The sequence below is a fragment of the Pleurodeles waltl genome, chromosome 2_2, assembly GCF_031143425.1.
Source record: "Pleurodeles waltl isolate 20211129_DDA chromosome 2_2, aPleWal1.hap1.20221129, whole genome shotgun sequence".
Lineage (NCBI taxonomy): Eukaryota > Metazoa > Chordata > Amphibia > Caudata > Salamandridae > Pleurodeles > Pleurodeles waltl.
The window spans coordinates 1,117,929,531-1,117,946,043 of record NC_090439.1 but is presented as its reverse complement, the minus strand read 5'-3'; the positions used below and the strand labels follow the sequence as shown (position 1 = coordinate 1,117,946,043).

General features: G+C 44.1%; 1 protein-coding gene across 2 annotated transcripts in view; it reads right to left on the bottom strand.

Moving 5' to 3' along the window:
• Nucleotides 1-7,743: 7,743 nt before the first annotated feature.
• C2_2H8orf82 (chromosome 2_2 C8orf82 homolog) overlaps nucleotides 7,744-16,513 on the bottom strand; it is a 134,526-nt gene continuing 125,756 nt past the window's right edge. For both annotated transcript variants that reach the window (XM_069220916.1, XM_069220915.1), the window contains exon 3: nucleotides 7,744-8,372. In XM_069220916.1, the coding sequence (XP_069077017.1) occupies nucleotides 7,924-8,372 (449 nt within the window). In that variant the 3' untranslated portion in view covers nucleotides 7,744-7,923. The remainder of the gene's footprint in view (nucleotides 8,373-16,513) is intronic.

Sequence of the window (16,513 nt, the reverse complement as noted above, 5' to 3'; positions counted from 1 at the left end):
ATTTTTGTGCCTATGAGTTCAGCTCGGAGTTTGAGAGTGTCTGTGTTCTGGTAACAGCCCGGGTCTCTCAGCAGATGATGGACGGGTATTCTGTTCGAGGAACACTAGACCCAGGAGAATCCCTCAGAGGAATAGGCGGGCACCTCCCCCATCCCTGGCAGCGCCTGTGCTGAGAGCAGACTGTTGCATCTCCCCGATCCATACATTCACCCGCAGGCCCAGGAGCGGGAGAGGCTGATGATGACGACAGATAGACTCACATTCTTTCCCTAAAAGGGTGAAACAACAGCTCACCAAGAGTGCACATTGCACAAGCGCTGGGGAGTTATTTGTGTATAACATACATGCCGATGCACCCGATTCAGGCGGGAGAGTCCAGATTGTTGAAGTAAACATGGCTTTATTTTGTCTGTCTCTCGCCTGACATAGGCTCTGTTTGATTACAAATTAATGAAATAAATACTTTCTCCCGATTATGTTTTTTAAAATCTCCCACTTTCCTCTTCTAAAATGTTGGCATGTATGGTATAGTCCTCGAGGAGAGTGAGCTGTACAAGGACGCAGGGCGCCACAAGGTGGCACAGGCAGGATTATCTGCTCTCAGCGGTCATGAAAACTGCACTGCCGCACAGACTCCATTAGTGGTAGCCAGGCTGATCCCCCTCTGCCAGAACACTAGACAGATAATCCCATCAGCTCCTAAATCCAGCGATTCTGCAAGGAATAATCCCTGCATGCAAGCGTCTTCCGCTCCTTATCCAGCCCTATCCGCCTAAAGGTGATGTCACGCGCAGGGCAGCGCTACTTAGTAAGGCGGCTCCTAGTACTGCTTCGCCGCGAGCCCCAGGTCTGCACGTCTGCGACTGCACCATTTCTAGTAGTAAAAACGAGGGGCTTGGGGCCAGATGTAACAAAATTAGGAACTGCAATTTCCAAATTGCGATCCTTACCAAAATCACAATTTAGAAATCACAATTCCTAACGTATGACAGTTTTATATTTTAAAATAACAATTATTAGTGGGTCGCAACTTGACCTACTTCATGAATATTAATGAGGTAGATCGCAATTTGCAACTCACTAGGAATCAAAGCCATTGCAGAGCTGGTGGCCCGCTGGGGTTAGCAGACAACCATGTCTGAGACTGCTTTTTAATAAAGCAGGCTTTTTCCTTAAATGCAGCATGTTTCCCTTAAAGGATTCGGGACTGCATTTAAAAATAAAGTATTCTTTTTTTTTTGTTTGTTTAAGAGGAGGCAGTGGTCCAGAGAAACCAGTGGGTCCCCCGGCCTCTAGCCCCAGTGATACCGCACCTCGTGCACCTTGGAAATCTGCGTCCCTGGGTCCTGTACCAGCAGCTCCTGTCCAGACCAGAGTTCATTAAACTGAGTTACCAGCAAGCTCAGCATTCAAGGGAGAAGTTGTTTTGAGCTTTTGCGGTCACACAAGAAATACAACTACAACCAATACCGTCTTCTAGGAAACCATAGTGAAAACAAAATCCATCTTTTGTGCCTTTTTTAATCTTATATATACCTAGTGCTTAAATGAGCAGGTGCGTGTCACGACTCAGCACATTGAATTAATTTCAAAGCGACTGCACTTCAGATCCTTGTATTCACGACTGGACAGACTACACAGTGGTCCCTCCTTGAATAAGGACCTGCTGCATTCCTGAGACCCCCTCATTTTTAGTTCAAAGCCTAAAAACATCTTGGGGACATGTAGAAAGGTTCCACTGGGAATGCATTCTGTCCATTGCTTACCATTGGCTCTGTAATTTGTAACTCACAATTGTTTGCTTTCTGTTTGCTGGCTCTAATTGTTTTTGGCTGTCCAACTTGAGTTCGTCTCTTCTGTTGCCCAAACCCTATTTACTGTATTCTTCCACCATTTCTGGATATCTGTAAAGAGGCCTTTAAATCTTCTTAACTTGTCACATTTGCAGTGCATTCAAAGGCAGAGGTCAAATGTCCGTTTCTGTCTTCTAGGAGGTTAGGTGTTTATTTTTCTTTCTCTGACTTCAAAGTGAGAGGATCTGTCTGACAATCATGCTGGCTATTGGGGGTGTGCTTCTGGAAGGCTGTACAATGTTTTTTTTCTAGCACACAACACAATGAAATTTAAATGTCTAAATGAACTGTGCAGATATTTCAGAATATATGATAATCAGAAAAGCACAAAGCAAGCACTTTTTTTGGTAAGACTGAAGTGTGGTGGATACACATATTTTAACAGATTCAAAACAAATCAATACAGTAGGTGATGACATCTCCACACATTAACGTTTGTGCGCTGTAAACTTTTATTAATAAAATTGTATGTCTGTGGAAATGTAATGGTAATTTCAACTGAAGATGTGTTGTCTGTAATGGCCTTGCTCTACTACAACATGCATACCCTCCTTTACCCCACTCCACACTATGCCACAAAGGTTAACTGGGCATCTTTCAGTTGCTTACTTCGCGAAACTCGTGTTGGTGAACCTATGGGAGAAATGGATTATAACTCAATTTAGAATTGAGTAGTTTGAAAATATGGCAAATAGAAGGGCAATTATCAAGAGAACTGTGTACACATCTTCAATATGATAAGCTCAAGAATACATATACAGTAACTTCAAAGCACATGTTAAAGAAACTGTGGGATAAACTGAGCGAATTAAGAAATACAATTTAATAAAACAAAAAAATCTATTGGATCAATTTTTTATGAATAAATGAATGGCCGGCTTTATATAAAAGTAGAGCAAAGCCTGGTAAACCCCCAAACTATGTTTTGGGGGGTATTTGAGTAGGTCGGCACATGGTGGCCAAAGAATGTTCTACCCGTCTACCTGTGAACATTCACGGGTTACCAGCACTGCCACCAACTCAACTCCCTCCCCCGTGGGTGCTATGTGATATACAAATGTTGTCCCTCATTCATCAGGGTCAGGATGGCAGACACACAATCACTTAAAATTTATCTTCAAAACCCCAGGTAACCCTGGGCACTCGCAAGTAAATAAAGCGTTGAAGGCATCTGAGATGGGGGACTCTATCCACCTGGTAGGAAGCGTTCCATATACCACCTGGAAAAATCAATTAAGAGAAAGCTAAAGGAAATTTCGAGAGACCTAGACTTATCAACTCTTAAAAATGTGCCGGTGGCACAGGCTTTAAACGCCTCCCGCCTGGTTGGGACTCCGCAGCCACATTCACTGGAGGCCATAAACACAGAAAACCATCTGCAATTTTCTACAATGCCAATTAAAGATTTAATCCCTTCTTGGGCTACTCACAGAGACAAAAGAGCTTGAAGATTTTGCTCCTTTCAAAACAAATCATGGCTTCACCTTTTTGGCTGCTGCCCCTCCTTGGAACATGAGAGAAGACAGTTAATTAAACCAGTAGCCTTGGCCTTGGGGGTGCACTCAGGCAGCTCCTCTCTTTGATTACTGTGGTGGACAGCACAGAGGGTCACCATTCAATGAACCAGAAAGAGGGGTAGTACCGCCTGAGTAGCAGCAGGGGTCTTTTGGAAAGTAATGAATCGTTCACACAAACCCAAATCTATGCGTTTTTGCACAAGCATTTTAAAATATTGCCCTAAAGTCCCATCTGCCTGGCAACTCACTAAGACCCTCTCAGATGATAGCAACAATACCTTGTAATGTACTGACTGATTGCTGACAAGCTTTCTTAATTGAATTTGTTTTTATATAGAAGTTTTACCTTCAGATAATTGTTTCCATTGTTGATTTTATCAATTGTAATGATTTTAATTAGCTAAACAATACCGTTTTACTACAACAACAACACTTATCTCTAGTTGGATATTGAGTTTATAGCATATTACTGCTGTGTCAAACTACATGTGAATGACACCTACCACCCCCTTCTGAAGTAAGCTTTGACTTACAAGGGGACTCTTTCGCTATCCAGGAGGAATGCAATCACCCAAGGCCCCGGGGCGCTGCGACACTCGCCAGTACCTTTACACAGCCCAGGGATCTGGGGAAAGAGATCACGTTTCTGCGACAATAAGGACAGTAGAAGTAACATAAAGAACCATTATTCTCCAGAGGTGGAGGCAGATGTGAGTGAGGTTGAGGCCCAGGAAAAGAGTACTCATGGGAGTCACATAGGAAGTGTCTCTCGCCGCTTCAAGCTCAGAAACAAGACTCCTTTTGGCCTGTCCTGCAATGATAGTGCCCCCCATCGCCAGCTAACTTGAGGGGAGAAAATCCTAGTTGGTGGGTGGTGGTCTGCTTGAGGTCACCGCCACTAATGATCTAGTCTTGCAATGTCTCCATGTAGGGGGTGAAACCAGAAGCCTAGCAGTGAGGTTGGGGGGGGGGAGGTAGATAAAGGCACAGGGTTTTCTGTATTGATTTCAATAATAAGTGATAATAGCTCTTTTGTAAGTAACTGTTCACTTACGGCCACCATTGCACATTCATTCCTTCTAGATGAATGTTCAATTCATGTAACCTTTGCTTGGCTAAAAGTTTACTCATCAACCGAGCATTTTAATTCCTCATGACCGCTCGCTATTGAATTCCTTTACAATTGGTTCTGGGTCATTGGGTTACTTCCGGAACAAGTTATTCTGAGTCAACGTGTCCAGTTCCAGAGCATTTGTTTCAGCAGCAGAATTCTCTGGCTTGCCCTCAATGGCTTGATTCCTGGGAGAGCTCCGTATCTGCCAAGTCTGGAGTAATGCTTCAGTCTTTTTGCAGCCGATCCACTGTGACTTGTAATAGGCTCAAGGTTCTGAACCGCAGCATCTTACATCTGGTCTGGGCTCCAAATTCCACAAAACTGCAATGCAAGCTACTCCATGCATTCTTGGCAAATTTCTTCTGGTCTTCCAACTTCCAAAGCCTTGGAGCTGTCCCATCTGTTGAGGATGGTCTGTAGATACACTAGCAAAAGGCCGTACTGGTGTTGAAGAGCTGGACTCAACCCAACCCATGATTGGCTGGACAATCCAGGATAATGAAGCTGTGCAGACAAACCCCACTCAAAACTCTCTTTAATGGTTTGTTCAACCTCAGGCTAGACATATAATGTATGCATTGTGTGGTCTCCTTCCCCCTAAATGCCAAACTACATGAGTGGTGTATTCAACCTCTAATATGATTGGACTCGCTACACCTCCTAGGACATGAAAACGTGCCTAACTCTGAACGAAATGAGGCTTTTTCAGCCGTTGGCATCTTGGCTTGATTACAAATTATATTTATTAAAAAAAAACAAACAAATTAAACAATCTAATTAAACTTGATTGTACATCGGCTGCATCAGAGTAAAGCACAACAGGACAATACTAAGAGTACCTAACCCTTGGAAATGACGTGTGTCTACTTTATTTGTAGGACTGCGCATCACTTTAGTCAAACCTGTGCCAACTATTGTAAGTGAAATACTGGATATACAAGGCGTAGGAGATGTGGAGCCTGCTGAAATCTATCTTCACATGCCAGGGCCTCACCTCAAACTCCAACCTTCTCCCCCAAGGAGGCTGTGCCAGTTCCTAAGGGCAGTTCTATAGTCAGAAACTGTCTGATTCCTCCATCTGTAGCCCCTTTTGGTGTTTTATGTTGGCTAGTCCCTAAAGGCGGTGATGGCAGACCCAATCTAAACGTAGAGAGTCGTGAAAGGTAAGATTTTCCTACATTTGTGCTTATTACTTTATTAAAATGAAATGAGGCCAAGAGTGTGGCGTTTTCACGTGTAAGTAGGTACCACTCTCCTTACTGTGACCGCAGAAAAGCAGGAAATTGTTGCATCTGCCTGTGGTAGTAGGTAGATTTGGTACTTACTGCCTAGAGCACTAACAATAGGTCTTAAACTAACCCCTAACACCAGCCAGCCTTGGTCTGTCTGCAGCTACGCTTTTATCTCAGCAGCATCACTCAATCTATGAGAGGTGGGTGTGTGAGGATTGGAAATAGGTGCTGGGACTCTCAAGTCTCAGCTTCTTCATTGTCTAGTGAGAGGCGGTGTGGCATCAGCAGACTAGACAAATGTACAGGTGCCCGATCCTAGTCCCAAGTTAAGGCTCGCCAAGAACCAACAACTGAGCAGTTGTTGGTCTACCAGAACCCTGGATGGACAGCCTAGGGTAGGCAGTCCATGGCTTTTGCTGTAGGGTGGACTGGTGCAAGCCCATCGAGCTGCCTTCAGCCCGGGCACCTGAAGAAGGTACGACAACTCTCTGCCCAAAGCCTGAGGCAAGGAGCTGAAACAGTAGGCCCAGCTCTGTATCAAGACAACTGCATGGCCACAATGAGTTAGACAACGCTGGGAAATAGGTTGTTCCAGTTACCCTGCAATGGGAAAACTGAGGATGTGGTTTTCTTGGCAGGTGGAGTCAGTCATTTCTGGGCGTTTGGAAACTTAAGTACCTATTAGAGGGAATCTGAAAACTGGTATCACTTAGGGCTGTACAGGCTAAAGTAACCCCACCTGCTTTACTCACGAAAAGGAAGTTGCAAAAAGAAAAAAAAAAAAGATTTGTTCCTGTAGAACTGGTCTAAGTTGCTTTAAGACGTACTATTCTCTGCATTTGTCAACAGTGTACTTGGTGGGAACCATATTCTAAGTTATGTGGTCTTTAAATCCTATCACGTTGTGGCCCCTTTTAATTGACCTCATTTCCCTAGTTACACAGCAGCCCTTCGATTACTCTGCGGACCACTCCTATCCTTGGTCAAGGAGAACTTGTGACTAGAACAAAGTGTGGTGGATTGGACAGGGGATGTGCACCCACTGTTTCATGCGTCCGAACAAGTCTGTTTTCGTTCTCTTTTAAATGCCATTCTCACACTGCTCTCCAGATACAGCCTTAATGTAAAGTGATGCTTTTCACAACACTTAGCACTGGCTGCTGACTCTAAGCAAAGTATGCACAGCAGGGGCACAATGAAGTGTGAGGTCTCTGCACCTGGCTGTCATCAGCTTTCCTGAAGCAGTAATCCGGGACAGACAAAAGGGCAGGCCTGGCCTGGAAGCTTTCTGAACTTCAACAACAATAAGTGCAGTCACATCCCTCACTCCTACCATCTTCCAAGTGGCAGTGCTCAGAAAAAACTAATCAGCAGCCCCTTGCTAACACAGTCTTAATGGGATTTCTAAAGTGCCTGGGTATCCACCCTCCAGCTACAAGAATGCCGGCAATACACTTCACCTGCCCCAGGAAGCTATCTTCACCCTCTATCGCGTGACATGCAATTCAAAATGGATCTCACTGGCTTCAATTCTCAAATACACACTTACAGAGTCCTACTACCATACATGTTGCAAGTGTTCGCCGTATACGCACTTGACGTACATGTGATGTCAGAGCTCAGATCTGGGTTTCGCATAACAGCACAACAGGGATCAGTAGACCAAGTTCTCAGTGACACAGGGAAAAAGATCTGGTTACTTTAGAAATCACAAAACATGGTATGCTGCCCCCAAAGCTTTACATGATACTCCCAGGATAGGGACAGTAGTCCGCTGTCTACTCCGGCGGCATGCTTGGTACGCCCCCTCCAGGCCACAGAGCAGATCCTTGACCTCATGTGGTCAGGCACAAGCCTAACATGTACATTTATGCCAGATTAGCGTGATGCCAGGGCCAGAAATAAAAGTCAGGATACCAGTTTCAATACCAGCTGACCACTTAAGGCAGGGAACCCACGCCTGTATATCATGCAGGAGGCATTCCCACCCCTACATATGGTAAGAATGAAAAAACAACACAAAGTAATTGTTGAACATAAAATCCAAGAACAGGCATCAAAGTTTTAATTTGAGCATCTGCAAGAAGCATATGACTGTAAATTTGAATTTCATATCTGTTACTGATAACCCCTCCACCCTTCACAATGCAACTTAAAATCTGGTTAGCAGAGCCTATGGTTTATCGCAGCTGCCTTCCCTTCATTATTTACATTTCCTTTTCAACGCTGAGGAGTGGCAACAACTCATTCGTGAGGCTGTAACGTCTACTGTTCCATTGGAAATGTGTTGGCGGACTGCTAGGGCCTTCTCTGTATTCAAAGAAGGAACTAAGTTCGAAGGCAAGCGCCGACTTCACCAGCCCCACTCCGCCAGCTTTCTCAGGGGCAGGGTGGTAAACACGTCCATTTTCAGGCAACATCACCAGCTTCTCTGGTTCAAACTTTATTGTCAGTCGGTCTCCTCCACCGCAAAAAGACAGGCGTTCATTGTCGGGGCCTTCGTCGCGGAGGAGTTGGGTGAAGACGATGGGGAGATCATCACAACGTATGAAGTTCCTCTCCCTGCCGCAGGGTGAGATGTAGGGGAACTCCTGCTCGTAGCGACCAGACTGGTTCTTCTTCACTTGTTTAAAGAAAAAAACAAGGAACTGCTTATCTAAGGAAAAAACAGAAAGGGAGAGTAGAATGCAAGATTATAAAATGAGATCTAGGCAGCACTGGAATCATTTGGGACAAACTGGAGGTTACATTAAGAAAGCTCATCGAGTGCATACTAATTTAAAGGGGTTTCACCAGTCAACCCTTGTAGGACATGGTACGCCCCAACACCATCCTTGTTGTTTACTTAGTACCTCCAAGACATGGCAATTTACAACACAAATAAAACATACAATGTAATATGTACAGCAGATGAACGTCTACAGGTGGTACAGTTCATTACTGTGGGAGTTCACCCTACATTCATAGTTGTGGGTACACACATTCTCTGTGAAATACACCTACTTTTTATTGTCAGATTCCGAACAGGAGCTCAGAATACAATGGCAATCAATTTAAAATGTCTATATGTAGATCTAGGATTATTTTATGGGTATACAGTACTTATGTATATAAATTCTGAGTCCTGTGACATGATGCAATATTACTCCTGTACACTCCATAAAAGCCTTAAAATAAAAAAAGTGACTGTCAGTCATGGATAGACATTACATAGAAATGAGTGTAAAAACACGTATATGATTACTGTGCCTCTTTGAGTAAAGTAGGTGTCTGGCAGCAAACGTCAGATATAAAGAGACTTTCTTTAGGGATAGACATTACTCAGATCACTTACATGAAAGTTCCAAACTAAAAAGGAGTGTGTTCCTCATTAACAATCTGAATAACCACAGCTTTTGTCTGCGCCTGGATGTTGGAGTAAATTTGCAACCAAAACATTACGAGGTGCTGTGCTATGTGTACATTTTTACAGGCAATGCCTTTTCTTCTGTCCCTGAGAAGTCGAAACGTGCACATCTGGACCCCAGAATACTAGCTTTACCTCACATCTCTTTGCTGTGCTCCATGCTTAAGCACAGGCTAAGTCTCCTCCAACCACTGGAGCATCCCTCTCAACCTCGCCTTCCTAGCCAATGCTTCACATACAGGCCACAATGAAAACCCAGGCACTAACAATGCACAGTGGAGAAGCCTCTCGCCTACCACTGGGATGCTCTTTGAGGCTTCATCAGGGTATGAAGCGCTACACAAATTTTATAATACAATGCAAAGTTCAACTAGACTATCGATGCCTCAGTGGTCCCTCTGCCTTGGGGAATTATCCGAGCTATCTACTTGCAGCCTCCCTCAATGAAGTGGTTTTGTTTCAGTGCAATGCACTTTATATCTCTAGGAAAGATCTGCTCTTGATGGGGAGATTAATATCTCAAGTGCAGTTACGTTCTATTTTTTTATACTGCTTTATAACCCATCTGTTGCAGTCACTTGAAACAGCAGCTTCTTTTAAGTCGTCGACTGCCCGTCTGGTGGCTACAAGGCAGAAGTCCACACAGATGCTTCACTATCTTCCGGGTGCTGCAAGATCAACATTTTAGATCCTCACCATGGACCACATGCTGCTCCAGGTCAGCCCTTCCTCTTGAATTTAAGATTTCACCTTTATATTTCAACATACCAGGCCATCACAAAATATCTCTTAGTCTACTTCACACATTCAAGGCACTACACAATTCAGGCCCCACATCACTGAACAGTTGCATCTCCTTCCAACAACCACCCAGACCCCTCCACTCCCCGGGGCTCCTACTCATACACATTCCACATACACAGAACGAGACCAGGTTAAGTGATAGTAAACTCTACAGATACACATAACATAAAAAACAACTGACCTGAGAAATTCTAGAGATTCCATGGCCCTGCTCCCTCAAATCTCTTGAAATTGCTAATCCTGTTGCCAGAGATCCAGATCACTCATTGACCTGTACCAGACGCAAATAATGTGTTTCTATCACTTATAACAGTATATCACTTCTATACAGCGGTCAAAGGGGGAAGGGGGATGGGGGGAATGATATTCCCAATCTTTATTAAAATTGATCAAAACAGTTCCCATACTTTTTATTTAAAAAAGAAAAACAGCTGTTCCTGAACGGTTGAGTTGCTGCAGGTTGAAAGGGGAGAAGAATGACCTCCGCTATCGTTAAGTGAGAGGCAGCTAAAGAAGAAACAAGCCTTCTCTCCAAGGTGCCTGCTACCTGAAAAAAATGTAAATATGTGCAATTTGTTAATCAGCAACTCGAAATCATGGTTGGGAGCCAGTATAGGCTTCAATTGATAGAATCTGGAATTTGTCCCTTTAATGGAAATCTACAAAAAGGGTTTGCACTGGGCACAATCAGCTTATTACTAAAAACATAACTTCTGAAATGACTGTAAGCATTTAAACAACACCTAAACTAATGACTTACATATACAGAATACTTTCTGTCACACGCTTAGTCCTTTTAGCACTATAAATTGACTTCACTATAGCCCCTAAGTAACTACTAGAATTCAAATAAGTAACTGCTTGGTTACACCTACAGACATCTGAAGTATCACATTAACCAACCGATCTGTCCTACCAGAAATATGCAGTTCCCATGGATAAATTTTAGCTGCATTTGTTTTTCATTGAAGATGTTCGCGTTACGTTTTGCATTATGTTACCTGTAGGTGAAAGAACAAAAAAATAGCTACAGAGTATTTTGTTCATTTCATCCCGTCTCTGGCCTTGCTTCCATACTCGCTGGGCGCGTGCCCATTGCACTCAGGGTCACCATTCGCATACTGTTTTTTATACACTTCGGACGCTGCTTGTATAGAATAAACCAATAGTTAAAGCATGCTCCACGCGCACCCTACCAAACCCCTGTGTGTTCCAGCAGCGCGCGCTCCAAGGCAGCGAGGTGACCCCGAGTAAACATGAACCTTAAATAACAGCTGCTGGTTTTATTTTATTTGCAGTTGCTGCAGTGAACACGCTCCAGCCTCAGCCTCTCGAGAGGCAATATAACATGTTTTATTTACAAGGCAGAAGGTCAGAGTGAAGGACAAAAAACAGACAAATAGGAACAGAAGTGCCTGCCGTTACCTCCCTGAGGGAGACTGAAGCAAGCATGACGGGCTGTATCCAAGGGTGACTCCTGCGGCCTGAGCAGGTTGTTGCACATGCACCACCTGCCGACCTCGGGTTCGAATCTCTTCAGGGTGGCCCTTCCTAGATTGGCAGGCCTGAAATAGTTGTTAGGTCGAGCCTGCAAGCAATTTTTGACCTGTTGTACGTATTCTGTGGGCTTTTAACCACGCCCATCTCACACCCATCACTTTCACTTGTTCGTGGGCTTGTAGCATCCATCACATAGACCACACACATAAGAAGGCAGTAGTCCTTGCTGTCATATATGGCCCTTCACACTAAGCAAGCAAGTAACACGCATGTCACGGACATGCCATTTCTCACTCTTTGCAACTCAGACCGCCACCTTCCATGTCAACAGGCCTCCCAGGCAGAACAAACACTTGATGAATTCTCAGATCCCCCTCACAACCTCGACCATTCAAGATGCCCACACAACCCTCTTGGGTGACTTTAACCTCCCAGACAGCACAAGCTCAAAAAGGGACACCCTCCTAACCCTAATCAGTAAATTCAATGTGGTACAGCATGTTACACAACCACCACACTCCAAAGGCCACATCCTTGACCTTATCTTCTCAACATCAGCAACAATCTAATGCAAACCACCCTACCCCTGGACTGGCCCAACACTTTGCCACCCCCATCTCACTGTTCATAGCCCTACCAACAAACAAAGGTCAACACAAAAGAGAAGATCAAACCTTCAGAACCATCAAACACTTCTGCATAGACAACCTAATGGTTGAACTCATGCCCCTGATTGGATTGAAGCTCAACCCATAAAAGTCAGATTTCCTGTAATTTACCAAGAACAACAAAAAAGATACAGTACAAATCTGCTTCAATGACATGACCCTTGACTGCTTCCAACGCCAACGTTCTCTGAGGATGCTGAGCAGTGAGATGGGGATTCACCCTGAACACCAACATCACCCTCAAGGAGCACAATGCCAGAAAACCAAAGAAGACCTGGTATCAGATCTCTCTTCTAAAGAAAGTCAAACTGTATCTTGCAGAAAGGGGCTTCAGAACTGCCATTCAAGCCTCTGTAATCTTTGCATCTGCATGGAGGTATTGCCTTACACATGGCCTCCCAGAACCACACTGGCACTTCTTAGGGGCACACTACACGCATCCAGGACATGAAGAAGTATGATCATGTCACCCACTTCCTGATGGAACTCCGTTGGTTTCTTTTGTTGGCCTGCACCATATTCAAAACAAGCTGCATCATTTACAAAGTTGCCACGATCAACACCCCTGCATATCCTGCAGTCAAGTTTATCATCTCTGGTGGTTCTCTGCACACCCGAAGCCAGAACACCATCAAACTGCACAGGACGAAGTGCAAAAAATGAAAAAAACAAGACAGCAGATCTTCATTTGCGGGACTGGTTTGTGGGCGATACGATCAGGCATTTCGGGCTCAGCTACATAACTATAAAGGGTAAATGTGATGACCTGGGAATGATTTGTAACTATATACGATGACCGCCAGTAGATCAGCAACCACTACCTATGGTGACTTGCTTGCCATTGATCTATCAACCATTTACAGGACTCCTTGCAGAGTCAGGGGTGGAAGCAGCGGGTAGAGGTGTAGGGGCACTTGTCATGGAGGGTCGTTCAGCGAATGATCATGTAGCACAAGAATTGACAACTGTATCCTATGCTTCTGTAGATGTGGCATTTGAATTCGCGAGGAAGGCAGATTTAGGAGCATAGATGCTGAAGACAGACATCAAGTCGGCCTCCCTTAGACTACTGCCCAATTAGGACTATGACTTACTATGTATTCCATTTGATCGTTTTTTTGTGGACAAAGCACTGCAGATGGGATGTTCTGTTTCATGTGCGTTGTTGAAAAATTCAGTTCGCTTTTGCAGTGGGCTTTCGAACATTAATCAGGGGTTCATGAAATTACCCATTATTTGGAAAATTGTTTATTGGTAGGATCACAGGTTCAGAGGAGTGTGCTGGAATGTTGTCCACTTTTCAAGAGATGATGCAGAATATCTGCGTTCCCCTGGAGAAAACAGAGTGGGGCCACAAAAGGTGCTATCACACTTGGGCACCGAGCTAGATTGCTGTTCAAGAAGCCTTTTTGTTAACAGATGCTAGATGACATGTTACAAAGAGAAAAGGCGATTGTGTATGAGATGCAGACTTTGTTGGGCTAGCTGAACTTTGCATGCAGGGTAGTAACGGCATGATGCAGTTTTTGCAAAGGCTTGGGCTGGGTCCCTGCCCCTTCAGCTCACTCTTGCAGCTTTCTACCTTTGTGGCGCTTTTTCGTTTTTCCCTTCTTCCGTTTTTCCCATATGAGTCTTTTGCTCGCAGCAAATGCTTGCGACAGAAGAATAAGCCCCGGCCCTCAAAAATAAGTGCTGGTGCTCAGCAGCGGAAACAACAAGCACAAATTAAGTACTGTCAGGAATCGTGGGAGTCATCTTTAGCCTCTTCAGGGTAAGGCCACCCAATGGCCTTCCAGATGTCAAAAATAACTGGGCTAAAGGAAGGAACTCCGAATTGGTATGCATCCACAGACAGATGGAAGAGAAGGGAAGGCTTAGGGTAAAAAAAGCTTGCCACCCAGTTGACTGTGCCCAGACGTGCCCTGCTCGCCCCCAGAAGGGACCTGCCAGCATCTGTTACCGCAGCAATTGGCAGACCTACTTTCCCTGAAGTGTCTGTAAATCTCTGAGGTGCTCGAAGCTGGCAGAATGCAGAACATCACACCCTGGGCCACTGGAATTATGCGATTGTGCGGCTGCGGCGATAATCACGTAGTTATATATTTGCCGCTTTTGCCATATAATTCATCATCTGCTGCGTTATGTGCAGATTTTACCAAATATAATTTTGTTATGAGCTCAAACAGCTCAAACGTTACTAAAAAACAAAGGCAGTGACACGCGTTGCAGCGCAGTGGAAGGTCCTTCACAAAGGCTGACCTTTCTGTTGCTTATTGCTATATTCGGATGGTATACTGGTACTAATGACCTGCAACCGATAAGCAGTGTTAACAAGTTTAACATGCATTTGCCATGCAATAGGTCTTGCATTTGCTTCAGAGTTATAAGCGTTGTAAATGCATAACTGGACTTTTCTTGCCACATAAATTGGTCATCGCTAAAGCATAATTTGGTCATCCCTCCCACGTAATTCCAGTGGCCCTGCATACAACTAAAGCACTTCCATTTACCTTCTTCCTCTATGTGCAGCAAAAATGAAAATATTGCCATTATTTATTATATCTATTTATATTATTATTTTGGGGTCTCCCAACCAGTTTGGGGACCCAAAGATGACCGTTTCAACAGTGGTCTCATTGTCCTAGGAACACCACACAGTAATTCCGCATAACCATATATTTAGCCCCTTGAGGGCGTAGTGCATTACACATTTTCAGGAGCAGCAGGCCTACTAGAATAATATTACAAACAAGGCCCTTAAAACACAAACTACTCCCAGTTGTAAAACAAATGTTCCAGCCGTGAGAGAACTTAAAAAGACACTGAATGGTGGCAAGGGTTATTATTTTGCCCCCTCTCTCAACCTAGTATGGGTAACCACAGATGACCTAGACCAGTGGTTCCCAACCTGTGGTCCGGGGACCCCTGGGGGTCCGCGAAGCCTTCTCAGGGGGTCCGCGAGAGCCTAGAAAATTAAAAAATATTAACAAATATTGACAAATTAGATCCCCAGCTTCCAGTAATGACTCAGGCGGGGGTCCCCGGATTCTAGTGATGATTCAGTGGGGGTCCCTGGGTTCTATTAATGTTAAAGTGGGGGTCCACAGAAATCAAAAGGTTGGGAACCACTGACCTAGACAGAAATAGCTTGTTGTGCTTAACATTTTGATGGTGGTCCCATTGTCCTAGGACCACCACACGGTGAGTTAAGGTGAAAATGTTTAGTAGAAGGAATGCCCTACAAAGCATTATGGGGTGAGTTTCCGAGTGCAGCGGATATTGTAGTATCTTGACCGTAATGCTCAGAACAGCCCCTTATAGGGCATCACAATAAAAATAGCATGTCTAAGAAACATGTTCATGCAACCATGTAGTCAGCCCCTAGAGAGCATTACCAACTGAAAAGAGAATGGCAGCATGTAATGCAATGTAACCATATACTTAGTCCCTAGAAGGCATAGTGCATTACACATTTTGAGGCCTACTAGAATAATATTAGAAACAAGGCCCTTAACCCATTCGCTGCCAGGCCTTTTCCCCCTCCTGTGCCCAGACTTTTTTTGGCTATTTGGGGCAGTTCGCGCTTAGGCCCTCATAACTTTTTGATCACATAAGCTACCCACGCCAAATTTGCGTCCTTTTTTTCCAACATCCTAGGGATTCTAGAGGTACCCAGACTTTGTGGGTTCCCCAGAAGGAGGCCAAGAAATTAGCCAAAATACAGTGAAAATTTCGTTTTTTTCAAAAAAATGCGAAAAAGGGGCTGCAGAAGAAGGCTTGTGTTTTTTCCCCTGAAAATGGCATCAACAAATGGTTTGCTGTGCTAGAATCACCAGCTTCCCAGCTTTCAGGAACAGGCATACTTGAATCAGAAAACCCAATTTTTCAACACAATTTTGGCATTTTACTGGGACATACCCCATTTTTACGATTTTTTGTGCTTTCAGCCTCCTTCCAGTCAGTGACAGAAATGGGCATGAAACCAGTGCTGGATCCCAGACACCGCAACATTTCTGAAAAGTAGACAAAATTCTGAATTCAGCAAGGGGTAATTTGTGTAGATCCTACAAGGGTTTCCTACAGAAAATAACAACTGAAATAAAAAATATTGAAATTGAGCTTTCAAAAATCTGCAATTTTTCTCTACGTTTTACTCTGTAACTTTTTCCTGCAATGTCAGATTTTTGAAAGCAATATACCGTTACGTCTGCTGGACTCTTCTGGTCGCGGGGATATATAGGGCTTGTAGGTTCATCAAGAACTCTAGGTACCCAGAGCCAATAAATGACCTGCACCCTGCTGTGGGTTTTCATTCTATACCGGGTATACAGCAATTAATTTGCTGAAATATAAAGAGTAAAAAATAGCTATCAAGAAAACCTTTGTATTTCCAAAATGGGCACAAGATAAGGTGTTGAG